At 31.9% G+C, this 15,712-nt stretch overlaps 1 protein-coding gene across 1 annotated transcript; it reads left to right on the top strand.

Annotated features, from left to right (window-relative positions):
* The first annotated feature begins 399 nt into the window (after nucleotides 1–399).
* On the top strand, nucleotides 400–15,464 carry LOC132741412 (uncharacterized). The gene is made up of 9 exons (XM_060729563.1): nucleotides 400–429; nucleotides 3,778–3,819; nucleotides 4,106–4,277; nucleotides 5,737–5,895; nucleotides 8,387–8,460; nucleotides 9,102–9,189; nucleotides 9,535–9,618; nucleotides 12,162–12,455; nucleotides 13,699–15,464. Exons 3-9 carry the CDS (start codon nucleotides 4,133–4,135, stop codon nucleotides 14,010–14,012), a joined length of 1,158 nt encoding a protein of 385 aa, XP_060585546.1. The 5' UTR covers nucleotides 400–429; nucleotides 3,778–3,819; nucleotides 4,106–4,132; the 3' UTR covers nucleotides 14,013–15,464.
* Nucleotides 15,465–15,712: the final 248 nt, after the last annotated feature.

Genomic DNA, 15,712 nt, shown 5'->3' on the forward strand with positions numbered 1-15,712 from the left:
ATCAGGTTAGGTCTCACACATGTCAAAGACGCCAAGCAGAGAAAAGATCCGAGCTGAAACATTTTCAGTTTTATCTTTGTCAGCAAAATATCTGGAATTTTCGAATTCAGCTTGAACCCGATTGCGGTAAGACGTAGCAGCCGGATATGTTAGACTAGGCACAAAAGTGTTCCGGTTGATTCTGCTGTCTTGCGACTTCAAAAACATTAAAAAAAACACAAAGAAAATATAATTTATTTGAATGCAAATTTTAGCTGATAAGAAATAATACCAATCATATGGTATTTGCATTCAATCTTTTGAATTTAATTAACAAAATATGGTGCCTATCAATCTCACTTATGAGAGTATAATAACTTTTTTCAGGAACACACTATGATGCTGCCACTTTTGTCACATTGTGCAGGCCTACTTCCAGAATTGTCATTGGTGATTGTTTCTGTTCTATTTTTAAAGAATTGTTTAAGGCTACATTTTTATTCCAGACCTTTCGATCAGTTTGTATAGGTTTTTAATGGTTGACTCTTAACCCGTATGTTATTTACTGAAAGATTTTACTCGCAAAGCATGAAGTCTTAACAGAAAGCTGTTCGCACTTTAGGGTCGAGGATTTTCAAAGCATGATCGTTTATCAATAACTAAGTGTTCTATTGATAAATCCCTGTAAAATCTCGTTTTATTTGTGATTTTCTTATTAACAAACATAATAAAAAATTATTGAAAATTTGTTATCTATTTAAGGATTTGATACATATTTAACAAAAACACATTAAGGACAAAACTTACAAGTTTAACTATTTAGAAAGAACTTTACCGTTAAGGTCAATTTATGATCTTTGCTAATATTATCTTATCTGGACACAACTGTACTCATGACATAAATGTTTAACTAACTACTTCAGTTTGATATCCCCCACTCCAAAAAGAAATATAAAACAACCTTAATTGATAAGATAAAACTATTGAATTTTGCTCATTATATAAGTTGTGTACAATTATGTTATTTTTAATGTCTCCCAAAAAGGAGGCATATTGTTTTTGCCTTCGCGGTCTGCCTGTCTATCCGTCTGACCATCCGTTCGTCCACATTAAGCGTGTCTGGCTTTCACTGGTCGAACTGCTGGTGGGATGGTAACAAATCTTCACATGAGTGATCAGTACCATCCTGTGTTGTGCATATCACCGGCATGTTCTGCTTCACTGCACTAAATGGCTGTCAGAGCTGAAAGGATAATTTTGTACAGCTTTCACAGTTAAACTGCTGCTTAAGTGTCAATGCAATTTCACAGATTTTTCCCTATAGTTGAGCACATGGCCGACACGTTCCGCTTAACTGCACTAAATGGCCGCCAGAGCTTAAAAGCATAATCTCCGAATTTCACATGTCACAATGTTTGCTGATTTCAATGAAACTTCACAGGAGTGATCAATATCATCCTTAGTTGTGTATATAGCCGAAACGTTTCACTGTGCTGCACAAAGTGGCATCCAGAGCTATAGGTTGATAAATATTGTTCAGCTTTCACAGGTCAAACATTTAATGAAACTTTACAGATGTTGTCAGTACCATTCACATGTTGTGTATATAACCGGCACGTTCAAATTCGCTGCACAGAATAGCCGCTAGCGCTCTAAATGATATTTTCTTGTCCGGAGTTCACTGCCGTGATCATTACCATACCTAGTTATGCATATTGCGGACGCATTCACCATTACCTGCACATAATGGCGGCCAGAGATATGAATAGAAAATCTTGTCTGGCTGTCACAGGAAAATCTGCTTGCGGGATTCCGACGAAACTTTACAGAAGTAATCAGTACCATACCTAGTTGTTTGAGGCATATGTCTTATTTATGTCAAAGACATTTCTGGTTTAAGTTTTTGAGTCTACTAATAAATATCAACACTTAAAACAAACCGACACAATGAATTATTCCGATTTAACTTTTGACCTCAAAAACATTTAAATGCTAGTAAAATTATAAAATTATGCATACATTTTATGCCGCCGAAGAGCTGAAAATTTAAATCGCACCGTCCGTCTGTCTGTATGTATGTTAGTCCGTCTGTCTGTCTGTTTGTGCGTCTTTACTTCATTCGTGTCCTGACTGTTACTTAAAATAATTGAGCATAAATGTAAACCACATCAAGACGATGTGTGGCGTCCAAGAATTACATTCCTACCTCAAAGTTCAAGGCCACACTAACATTTTGAGCTTTTACATTCTCACAATTAGAGGAAAAAGGTACACACAGTTGTGTCCGAGCTGTAAGTTTGTCATGCTTTGAAGGATTTTTGAAAGACTCGGCATAAATGTCAATCACATCAAGAGGATGTGTGTCATTTAAGAATCATGTCTCTACCTCAAAGGTCAAGGTGGCACTTCCATTTTGAAGTTCATTTTATCGCAATTCGAGTTTATAATATAGGTACACATATTCGTGTATGTTTTGAAATAACTTTGCCAAATGTCTATCACATAACAACGTTGTGTAGTGTCTAAGAACCACGTCCCTTTTAAAGGTCAAGGTCACACTTATATTTTAAAGGTTCACACTATCACAATTAGAGATTATAAGTTCACACATTTCTTGTCCGGATTATAACTTTGTAATGAAGAGTTTTAAAATAACTTGGCTAAAATGTCTTACCACATTTAGATAATATGTTGTATGTAAGGCCCATTTTTCTACCTTCAACGTCAAGGTCACTGTAATAGTTTGAAGGTACTTATGTCTATAAGAAGAGTTTAAAGGTACACATTATTTTCCAAACTGTAACATTGTCATGCATAGGAGGATTTAAATAACTTGCCATTAATGTCTACGACATCATGACATTGTGTTGCATCCAAGAATAATGTCCAAAATTGTTAAGTTTGCTATAAATAAAACTTAATCTCACAAGAACAATAGTAAGAAATTAGTTTATTTCATTCTCTTTTCTTTTCATAATACCTGCATGCTTTACCTGCATACCTGCATACCTAAAACCTTTTCGGGGCATTCCTTACTTGCGTGACAGCTCTTGTTTCTTTTTTCCTTTTTCATTTTTTTTGTTCTTATTTGATTCATATATTGACAAAACAACGCTAGAAAACAGAAATGTTACACTTTTTTAGTTTGTCAGAGACAAGAAATTGAATATTAATTGTTATAAACATGTTATCACGGGTCCCCGGAATAATTTATGATAGTTGGAGAAAGACAAAGCAATAATGCCAAAAATTGAATTTTTTTAGTATTATCTTGATATATAGATGACTGAAATTACTTATTAAATTTTTACAATGAAATGAAGTTGTGTTAGTCAACACTAATTTATAACCAAAGATCCATTAGACAAAGGATATAACTAAGTTTAGCTTGAGTTTTGTTCCTTTATCACACGTATTTTCTTTAGATATAAGTATCTTGGACATATGGAATCGAAGTTATTCACTCGATTCACAAGTTTGAAATATCTTTAACTCCACTACATTTAAAGTTTTTCATTTTTTTGGTCATAGTATATTTTCGCATGGCTTTTTAGCCAAAAAATATTTGCTAAATTCACTAAAACATTTTATTATATTAGTTATTCATGTACAAAATATTCCGAATAAATATTTTACAGTTTACAGTTCTATATAATGTCAATCTCATCACAGTTAAATTTATCGTAATAAATAATGAAAAATAATGAAAAAATTGCGGTTGTATTATTCATATCAAAATATTTCCAATTGTAATATACTTAGATATGATAACTCATTTCTTTTTGTAAGGATTTTAAGGATGACCGGAAGTCGGATGCACTCAAAATTATAGAGAAGCTGGTAGGTATTAAAATTCTAAAATATCGTAGCAAACAATTTGTTTATTCATATTTAAGTTAATGTCACATAACACTGAAACGTTTATCCACTACTCATCGTTATTATGACAATTCTTTCTTTGGACTTTTGAATGATAGATAACTGCAGGAAATCTTTAACCAGATCCATGTTTTTACTAGGAAATATTTTTATTTTTACTTGATTTTTAAGGACGGGGGTATTTTAATCATACAAGGATATCACAATGTTAGAACACAATTATGTTATATACCAACGTTTTTCATAGGAACTTGCAATCACAGTATTGAAGAAGATGATTAATTCAAGCTCTTACGACGAACTCCAAAAGATGCAAGAACACGCACCAATCGGTTGTAGAGTTAGACGTGGCCGAGATTGGATGTGGGCAGATCAAGACAATGGAGGTCCTGGAACTGTTGTTGGACATTTATACGACGGTATGTGAAACTGCAATACCACAATAAACCTCAAATATAATTTGTAATACTTGAAAATAAATTGACATACAATATTCATATTTTATACGTTAAAAATCCTGTATGTTTTATGATTGATATTGTAACTGTGTGTATACCACACTTGCAAAACATTATATATGTATAAAATTATGCAAATAAAACACTTTTCACACATCGAAAAATATGTTAAATGTGTACTGTAAATATTTGTGCACATTATATTTAATCTATAAATTATATGCATTAATTTCTAATTGGAAAATTTGACTTAGAATTTATAGAAAATAAATTATAATTACCTCCCTTTATTTACATAATATCTTTATAAATAATGCTTAATGGAACTTACAATATTGCCAAATCTTAGTTTTAGCATCATATTTATGAAATAAAATCATGAAAAAAATGGATCTTTTAACTGTGATGGGTTTTACCAATTTTAGAATCTGTTTGCAGTATACAAATAGTGTCATTTCAACTATTGACAATTTGCGTTAAACTATTCATCATATACAATTATATTAATAAGCATATGTTCAATTTATATACAAATAATGCAAATAAAGTAACAATTGAAAATCAAACGGTTCAAAAATATTAATTTAAATTTTTCATCAATTCAGAGATTGTCTCCTGATCATTTTTGTTTGTTTCTCAGAGATGTATATTTAGTGTAAGCACAATAAAAATAAATAATTCTATGGGGTCATATTTCTGCTAACAGTTGACCTTATGATTATCGTGTTCACTACCTGACTAGATACATGTACTAAGTTTTCATGATAACAAGATGAATTATAAATATTTATCAAACTTACTAGATATTTTTTTGTTAGATAGATAAGTATCCAGCTTCCAAAAACAATAAAATGTGCCCAGAACTACCAACACTTACCAGTTAAATAACTGAAGATAAAGCTGTGTAGAAATTCACGTTTAGTTCGAAACACAGCTTTTTAAATGTTTGAATTATATCTTCAAGCTAGTTAGATTCAGATATGGCATCGGATTAAACATTTAATGCGTTTTATATCCAACTTTTTTACTATAAAATTCAACCACAGCTCTTTACTTACATATAAAACTCTTGATTGAAATTCAACTTAAATTGAATTACCTCTGACCTTTGAGCTGGAACAAATCTACCCATTCAATTCAAGCATGTTATTCAGTTTCTATCTTGAAAACTTCAGGGTCCATGTGTTTCACATTAAAGAACTAAATGAACATAAGCGTTGACATAGTACAACCCTTAACTTATTTTTCGGAAATGTCACCTCACCATACAACTGTGTATGTTAAGAATTGTTCGCACTTTTTCATTTCAACCGTTGAATTTCTTGCTTAAAAGGTGTTGTATTTTTATTTTTTAATTTGCGAATACAATTTGACTTATTTTTCAAAACGTTTAAGCAATGGTTGGCATTTCTTATCGTAGAACTTAGGAAGTACTGGTGTTGGGTTGAATGGGACATAGGAGGAGAAATTAATGTTTACAGATGGGATATGGATGGGAAATGTGACTTGACTATTGTTGATGAAGACAGACAACCTGAAGAAGAGGAAATTTTAATGGTCGGATGCAAGGTCGCACCTGGTATGTGAAAATAGTATAGAATAGACAAGATTTATATATAGTTTTATGGAAAATATTTACTTTCTGTAAATGATTTGAAGGCCTTTGTTTGCTTTAAAACATTTTGTTAATATAATTGTTGAAAGTCGACTATACACGTTTTGCAAAGAGTAAAGGTTTTGAGATATTTCGTTTACATTTTTGCAACGTATGTATGCAAATGTTTTAGCAATATATGATACAATTATTTTTATTGATGTCTCAAAATATCGTGTCTTTTCTAAATAAACAATTTTTATGTTAACTTCATGAGCATTTTGTGAAAAATGGCTGTTTTCATTTAAAAAAGTCTCCCGTTACAAGTTCAAATTGCTATAATACTATAAAAAGTGCTTCAACACTAATCAAACTTGGCACAAATGTTGACTGGACCATTGCCCTTCCAACAACAATGCTCAGGCTTAAATTTTCTGTTACCATGGCAAAGAGGGGACATCTCAAAATTGCCAAAAATCACTATTTTGCGTTGATTTTTTCCATCAAAATTGATTTCAAAGTCCTGCAACTTCTCAATGGATTGAGATAGAGTCAGATGCGTTTCAGTGTTGGTTACACGTTACCTTATGATCAATCTGGGGTAATTTATAGCTAATCCCCCTTCTGGCAACCCCCTGATGTATCTTTTGGTTTGGGGGTCCGCGCCGAAAAAGAGGTCACTTTTTTAACAACATTTCTCAAACAAAAACAAGTGTTGGGGGCCTAAATAAGGCATTTTTTTCACCATTTGAGACAACAAAAAGGGGGGTGAAAAAGGCGTAAAAAGGCGTGTATATATTAACGTAATGGGTTAACAGAAAATGATGAAAATACTTGAAATTACCCTAAATCGTGTTTTTTCATGTTTAAACATGGCATGTCATATGAATTTGAAGAAAAAATTGTTGTTTTGTAGATTTTTTTATTTTTTTCATTAACCCATTACATCATGACCATTTTGTGAAAAATGGCTGTTTTCATTGAAAAGTCTCCCGTTACAAGTTCAAATTGGTATAATACTATAAAAACTGCTTCAACACTAATCAAACTTGGCACAAATGTTGACCGGACCATTGCCCTTCCAACAACAATGCTCAGACTTAAATTTTCTGTTACCATGGTAACGAGGGGACATCTAAAAATTGCCAAAATCACTATTTTGCGTTGATTTTTTCCATCAAAATTGATTTCAAAGTCCTGCATCTTCTCAATGGATTGAGATAGAGTCAAATGCTTTTCAGCGTTGGTTACACGTTACCTTATGATCAATCTGGGGTCATTTATAGCCTCTCACAAGTCCAAAATTTTCTTGGCGATGAGGGGGACACCGCCCCCTTCAAACCCCCCAAACAGAAGGGGGCACATTCCCCTTCTGGCAACCCCCTGATGTATCTTTTGGTTGGGGGACGGCGCCGAAAAAGAGGTCACTTTTTTAACAACATTTCTCAAACAAAAACAAGTATTGGGGGCCTAAATAAGGCATTTTTTCACCATTTGAGACAACAAAAGGGGGTGGGTGAAAAAGGCGTTAAAAGGCGTGTATATATTAACGTAATGGGTTAAGAATGTTTGCAAGGCGGCAATAGCGATACGAATGGCACTATATGGTGTCATTAAGTGTAGTATGATAAATAGTTATATCAAACTAAGAATAACACTTCTTTTTTCTTAAAGAAAGTAACGGTTGCAAAACGGAATGTTGTTGTATGTCCCAGGTACATATGTAAAATTTATACACTGCCATTTCAGAGAAGACATATTGTCACGTGTAAGGTTTAAGACTGTTATTAACCAATAAATGTCATTTTTATTTCTTTTAACTCGAAACTATTTCTGTACCAAATTTTATTAGGCATACACAAAGCGAGAACAATAGTGTAACTTTATAAGGCAGTGAAAATGTCTTGGCAATATAAGTAGATTCCAGGTAGACATCCTAAGCAATATGTCACTTAAAAATCTGAAGATGCAAATTAAAACTCTGTCTAATATCAGTTATCTTTTTTTAAGTATGTATGACTGTAAATAAAATCCTATTGAATTCACTAGATTAGGGTTTATTTTGAGCTGTTAATTTTGAACCGCCGAAAAATGTAATGATCTTGTCATTTCTTTCAGTACACTAATTACATGTTCAAGATATTTTCAATAAATGATTTCAAAATTTGATGAAATATAATGCAAGGTACCAGTGTATTTTTGTAAGAATATTTGATAAGTTGGTTAAGATATTCCAATAAATCATAAAGGAGATTCATTTTCGATCTAAAGCAAGCAAAAAAAAAAAAAAAAAAAAAAAAAAAAAACGATTTTCAAGTACTATGGTACTAAATGTTTAAGATCTTTAAAGCATTATGCTATTATTTCTGAGTATTTGGTTAGCTTTATGTTTGTTTAAGTGTGACTTGAGTTTTGATTATTCTATTATTTTCTGATTTAGCATGTGATCTGTGTCTGATATTATGATGAATTTTAGGAGAAGGCTATGAAGGAAACTCCTCCCATGTGATTGGAATTGCCATAAAATATGTAGATGATAACAAAATGCAGGTTTGAACAAACTTCATTGTTATCAAAGACGTCATACATTTAGCATCTCCTTTCTAATATAAAAATTATGTTGCATGTAAGTTAGCAATATTGTTTCCTTATCAGACTGGTGTTTCCGTTAGTTTTACCAATGCTTGTAACTTCATATAGCATGGGGTTTGCAAGATGAGCCGCGATTTAGCGCATTTTATAAATGAACTGCATAAAAATTACATCTTTACAGCGTTTTTTAGAATAAAACTGCATGCCAAGGACGACGTCAGTTTGTTAGAAAATAGTTACCAATGAATTGACATTATTACTCATTTAAACTTTATTTTAAAGGAAAGCATTGACCATTCATAACCTCCCGTTTACAAGGACCATTTAGACATACTTTAACATGAGTTTATATATCTTTAACATATGATAACCTCATATTGTTTTCCTATCTGACCAAGACTACTCAACGATTTGGCATATAATTTAAGTTTTTATTATGGTTATTTATTATATTTTTTAAATACTTGATGGAACGGGACGGTAACATTTGTTTTATAATTTAGTTTTATGTTAAACTAGATATGTTTGACATTTTCACTCGAAATAAGTACTTGAAAATAGGAAGCATCAAATAAAAAAGTAATGTGTCTCAAACATAGGTAAGATGGAATGATGATGGATCGAGAGAAAACCTTACTTATGGAAAAGATGGAACACCTAAGCAATTGGTGGTTGCGATTGACAAAGGTGAATTTCGAAATGTTTTTTTCGCCATTGCTTTTAGAAACAAGTAGATTAGCTCTTATTTTCTATGCCTAACACTACGTTTAATCAAGAACTTGGAAGAGATTAATGTTCATGATAAAGATTGAGATTAGTAGATTTTTTCTCATCTTTAACTTCTATTTAAAGAAGCATTGACACCTTAATATATTTACCAGGACTTCTTATTTTTAAACATGATGAGCACGCGTTGTGTACATGCTTAAGTGAGTTTAATTGTTATATGTCTTATTTCTAACTAATGATTTGTTTAGCATTGTTTTCTTTTTCGCATTTAACGATATTATTGTGATAAATATGTCTATTTAGGAATTAGGAAGCAAGATCATGAAAACTGTAGAAGTGAAGGTGAAAATCCTATTGTTTATGATGAGTCAGCTCTAAAACATAAATGCAAGTACATTTTTTGTATATTTTATTAATTCATATTTCCCAAAACATGCTGTGTTTTATACAATACCATGAACATTACATGATCAGAAAAAACAATCTTTGCAAATACACGTGTTATGATCTTTATGCAGTTCTAATATTAACCAGCATATGATGAACCAGTTGATTGCCAATAAATAAGTAATATTTGAACCGACAAAGTTTAATCAATACCAGACAGGCATCAGTCAAAACTCTTTAAATAAAGACCTTTATCTTTATGTCTTAAAGAGGCAATAAAAGAGTCCTCTTCCAATGTTATCTAATATGCTTCACATTATTCCCTTATAAAACAGACAGGACAGTCTAGTGTAATATTATACGATATACATGTATGCCTGGCATACAAAAGTAATACTCACACGCCATATGCCGTCAGATTTGATGTTAATAAAACAAATAACATTAGAAAAAATACGCTTTCGCTCAATGTAGTTCAACATATTTTTTATAATTTCTCTTTTTTATATAGCATGTTACAGTGAAAATAAATATTCATTATCCGTATTTTGTAGTATATTATTGCACGATTTATCGCTCAAATGCTTTGTTATTATATTCCTGCGCATTTGAACTCGAAACGTATATTATTCTTCAAGACGGCACTAAAAATTGATAATGTGTGTGTCCTCATAATAGGGCGGGGAGGGGCATTTAGCTTTACCCTTGGCCGTCCGTCCATCCATCCATCCATCCGTTAGTTTTCTTTTGTATCGCACGTAGCTCATAAAATGCTTGACCTAGAGTCATGAAACTTTTAATAGGAATATTGGTCAGCACGTCTAGTTGTGCACCTGGGTAATTGCGTGTGGATTGATTTAGTATTTGTAGAGTTATTGCCCAAATTTTCAACTTGTGTCGCACGTAGCTCGAAAAGTGTTTTTGACATAGGGTCATGAAACATTTACAGGAATTTTGCTCAGTACGTGAAGTTTTGCACCTTTGGTTTCAATTGTGGATTCTGTTTTGTCAGTGTTTTGGCCCTTGTCTTAGTAAAAATTGACAATTTTCAATTATTGTCGCGCGTAGCTCAAAAGATATTTTACCTACAGTCATGAAAATTTACAAGATTGTTTATAAGCATGTGTAGTTGTGCACCTTGGTGTTAGCGTGTAGCTTTATTGATTATATGTAGAGTTATTGCCCTTGAGTAAGTACAAATTTGCCATTTTCAACTTGTGTCGCACGTACCTCAAAAAGTACTTGACCTAGGGTCTTGAAACCTTACAGAAATATTGCTAAAGATGTGAAGTTGTGTACATGATGTTTCTCTTTTGGATTTATTCTGTTAGGGTCCTTGACTTAGTAAAAATTTGCATTCTTTTCTATTTTGACGTGCATAGCTCCAAAAGTACTTTGCCTAGTGTCATAAAATTTTATAGAAATGTTGGTCAGCATGTGTAACTGTGCACCTAAGTGTTTCCTTATGAAACTTTACAGAACCGTTGGTCTGTAGTTGTGTACCTGATGGGTTTAATTTTAGTTTCATGCACTATTTGTAGAGTATTTGCCATTGCGTTAGTAAAAACCATTCAAAAATGCTGTGTTATTTGTTCTTTGAATCAACCAATTTTACGGGAATGATGATTAATACACCTGTGAAGCTTTGCACCTGGTGTTTTGCTTGTGAATTGATTCTGCTTTGTCAGAGTTATTGCACTTACTTTAAATTTTCAAATATGTGTAGCACGTATCCCAATAAGTATTTTACCTAAAGTCCTGAAACTTTCTAGGACTGTTGATCAGCATGTAAAGTTGTGCACCTGGGTTTTTACTTGTGAATTTATTGTGTATTTGTAAAGTTATTGCCCTTGTATTAGTTAAAATTTGCAATTTTCAACTCGTGTTGTGTATATCTCAAAAAGTTTCTTGACAGAGAGTCATTTGTAGAGTAATTGCCCTTGATTAAGTAACAACCATTCCAAAAATGTTGTGATATTTGTTCATTGAGTTCTTGAGTCAGTACAACTAACTTTGGAATGATGATCAACATTACTGTGAAGCTTTGCACCTGGTATTTTCCATGTGTATTTTTCAGTTTTGTAAGAGTTATTGCCCTTGACTTAGTCTAAATTATCATTTTGTTCGTGCATATCTCAAAAATTTTTGACCCCTAGTCCTGAAAGTATACAAAAATGTTGGTCAGCATGTGTAGATATCCACCTTGTGGTTTGCTTTGGGATATATTCAGAATTTGTCGAGCTTTCGTCAACTTAGTAAAAGATTTTCAGTTTTCAACTGTCGTCACATATAGCCCTAAAACATTGGATCTAGAGTCAGTAGATTAATGAAACTTTGAAATGTGGACGCATCCTTGTCTTGCGGACAGATTTCTTGTTCTCAACAATCTGGTTCTCAACAATAAAACTGTTGAGATAATATGAGAAAATCAAAGCAAATTTTATTCATTGGTTAAGAGAAACAAAATTATTTTCTTGAATGATTGAAAACTGAATAAATTGGCAAATAAATCTAATTTTGTAAAATAAACATCTCTCTATTAGCGCTGCCGGCACCTCCTGAATTCCTTGAAGTTTATGATATATTAGAGAATACAGCTAATGTACGTTGGCAAAAATGCAGGGATGACAAGATGAGCTCAAATTCAAAATACGTTGTGACTTATGCAGAGAAAAATAAGCCACAAAAGAAAATACTTGTTGAAGTTGTTGCAGCTGTTTCCTGTATCTTAGATGATCTTAAACCAGCATCCGAATATTCCGTTGATGTAAGGTTGATCAGCGATGATGGCGAGTCGTTGCCCACAAATACATATTCATTCAAAACATTGGAAACAGGTACATACTGTATATTTTGAATTCAAGTCTATATATCGCAAACTCATTTTTCTTACCAATAAGTCTTTCTTTGATAAAGTATTTTATCATTCTTTACAGGAAGGTAAGTGTCAGGAAAAATAACCACCCTTCTGGTTTTCAAAATGTTTGGTTTTTGTTGTTTTTTTTTGTTTTTTTTTTTCAAAATTTCTCAACAACAAAAATTTCAAAGTTAAATTGGAATCAAAGAGTTGACAGATTCGATAAGGAGCAACTTACCAACAATAAAAAAGTATCGCTACCTATTAATCAGTAATTCCATGGACTGCGACTCAACAAACTTCAAAGGAATCTTCATTGCTAAATAGAGTTGCACAAGCTACCTTGATTTCTCAGACACTTTAACTCTAAAAGTTAGTAAGATTTGAATGTTTTGAAATGTCACAGGTTACATCACCACCGAGTCACGTTTAAGGTTTTGTGCTCATCTTTAAAGTCTTAGTTTTTTAATATATACTTAATAACGATAATCTAAATAATTCAAAGTTTCAACGATTTAGATGGTTTAAATGAATTAATACGCTTTTCTATTGTGTGGAACTGCGTAGGGAGTTGTCAGATTTAAGTTAATATATTTCCAAGGAAATAAGGACATCTGATAGCCTTTGACCTTTTTATGCACGTAGCGAATATCACTTCAATGTGATAAAATACATGTAATGTGTGTCTCATAAATAACATACTAAACTGGTGATTTATTACGTCTGTACAAATTATTTTCTCAGCAACAGGTTTTGATAATTTACGGATGAATAAGTTCTTATTGTGTTTTGTTGTTTTTGACAAGTTTTCTTCATCGTAGCCATACAATAATGGAGTCATGTGCTTTAACATACATTATGCTGCCTTTATCAAGGAACATTAAATAATTTGGCCTAGCTATTTCCCAGCATCAACTTACTGAATTTCAACAAAAATAAATTCATTACAAAGGCCAAAACAAAAGCTGGATACTTGATTATTGTTCAAACTAAGTAGGAACCGTTTATGTACTATGTCCGGTCATGTTTGTTAGGGTAATTTCTGCAGGAATAGTTTTGTTTCTGTTTTCGTTCTTATTCCTTATATATAGCCTTTTATTTTTTTTTTATCATTAACATAAATTCACTTTACATCATATTCTAGTGTTTAATTTATTGTAAAGTTGCAAGTCAGTCCTTTTGTCAGATAAATACGTTGTTTGGTAATCATGAATTGTTTTTAGATACAGATGATACATGCTACGAAGATTGGAAACTTACTGAAGAAGATGCGTCTCGACTTGCAGAAGCAGTAGGAAGGAACTGGCAAATACTTGGCCCGCCGTTAGGAATCAGAAACGTGAAACTTCATCATATTTTGGAAAATAACATGACCGTGACTTCACGCATCTATGATATGTTCCTGACGTGGGTTATGCAAGACGAAGATAGTACCTTTAGGACTTTATGTAAAATTCTGGAGAAATATCCTAGTGTTTATGTCGATCGAAAAATCTTGAGTGAAATGAAACAAGAACACCCATTAGAAAGTTATTAGTGTAAAAAGGGAACAAACAACTAAATATCGTCCAAAATCAAACAACAGTTTCTCATAATATTTATGGTATGGCTTCAAACCCTTTTCGACAGTAAATGATTGTTTTCATACAAATAGATGATCCAAACAAAATTTTATTATTCAGTTTGATTAATTAGGCACTGTTAAAAGTGATGGCATTTATAACTAACTAACTAACTTACTTACTAATTAACTAACGAACTAACAAACTAACTAACTAACTTACTTACTTACTAACTATCTAACTAACTAACTAACTAACTAACTAACTAACTAACTAACTAACTAACTAACTAACTAACTAACTAACTAACTAACTAACTAACTAACTTAACTAACTAACTAACTAACTAACTTACTCCTACGTTATTATATCCATATTGTTGTTCACTATTATACATATAAATGTTAAAAACTAGCACAAAGGCATCAGGTGGACAAATAGCACATACAAGAAACTATTTAGTCACCCACTTGTTTCACTTGTTTTCACATCCCATAACGATATATTGTGCATTCAAATTTCTGCTTATGATTTATACATGTATGTGATACTTTGTTATGCACTCCCAGAAGGTAGCTCTCGGCAACCATTAATTGGAAGTGATATGACATTGTTCTGTAGATTACTAACTTATATCCTAGAAATTGACATAAAAAATATCTAAATTTAAACATCTACTTGTTTGAGGAGACATTAATGGTTTTACATTCGAATTGCCTGATCTTGTGAAGCACATTCTTATTTTTAGGGATGATTTTGTTGAAGATAGTTACCTTCTGAGAAACTCTCTTTCAAAGGTCGTGTTAATAATAATGGAATACAAATGCTTGATATTTGTAAGCAAAGTGGTATGAGAATTTTAAACGAAGACTGTAAGATGAAAAAAGAATTTACTTATGTTGGGAAAACAGGAAAACGTAGTAGATTAGGTTATTTCAACACAAAACCTGATAAAATTTGCTTATTCTTTTTTTCTTCAAAACAACCTAATTTTTTGTCATATCATTGTAAAATCAGTTTCTATTTTGCTTAAAACAAACAAGAATGTTATAATGTTAATACTAGAAAACAGTTATTTAGACAGAATTATAAATTCATATGGAAGAATGAATAATGAAGGCTTTTAAAGCATGTAAAGAAAGCCTTGGTAGTGACAGTAATATTGGTATATTAAATTATTGGGTAAATGATGTTCAGAATAGTATTAATTCAGATGATATTGATTTATGTAAAAAAAAAATGACCGAGAGTTTAGATGGTGTTGTATTTCCTTTTTTCAAACAATATATTAATAGAAGGAGTAATTTTCTACTCATAATAAATTGTTCCAAAAACTGAATGTGCTGGGGAAAATTTTTTTTTATAGTGTTTAAAATGTGTTTAGACAGAATAAATGGATGAGAACAGGAAAGCTTTAAGTTGAGCAAGGTCAGCTTATGAATTTTGTATCTGGAAAAACAGGTATAATTATGATAAAGCTCAAACAAAATGCTTGGAAATTGTACACTGTAAAATGCTAAAATGTACGAATATGCTTAAAAGCTCAGCTGGGTTAAAGAGTAGTAACATTTCACTTAAAGTTCTTGAGCAGTATTTTAAAAGTATACATAATCCAAACAGTACATTTTTAAACCTGGTGAAGATACTATCTATTTTTGGAAAGGTATGGAAATGA

The sequence above is a fragment of the Ruditapes philippinarum genome, unplaced genomic scaffold (assembly GCF_026571515.1).
Source record: "Ruditapes philippinarum isolate M1 unplaced genomic scaffold, ASM2657151v2 ctg8431_1_1_1_1, whole genome shotgun sequence".
Lineage (NCBI taxonomy): Eukaryota > Metazoa > Mollusca > Bivalvia > Venerida > Veneridae > Ruditapes > Ruditapes philippinarum.

Coding starts and splice junctions, on each gene's coding strand:
- LOC132741412 (XM_060729563.1), top strand. CDS start 4,133: ATGATTAATTCAAGCTCTTACGACGAACTCCAAAAGATGCAAGAACAC. Junction 9,619..12,161: donor GTCAGCTCTAAAACATAAAT/GCAAGTACATTT, acceptor TCTCTCTATTAG/CGCTGCCGGCACCTCCTGAA. Junction 12,456..13,698: donor ATTCAAAACATTGGAAACAG/GTACATACTGTA, acceptor AATTGTTTTTAG/ATACAGATGATACATGCTAC.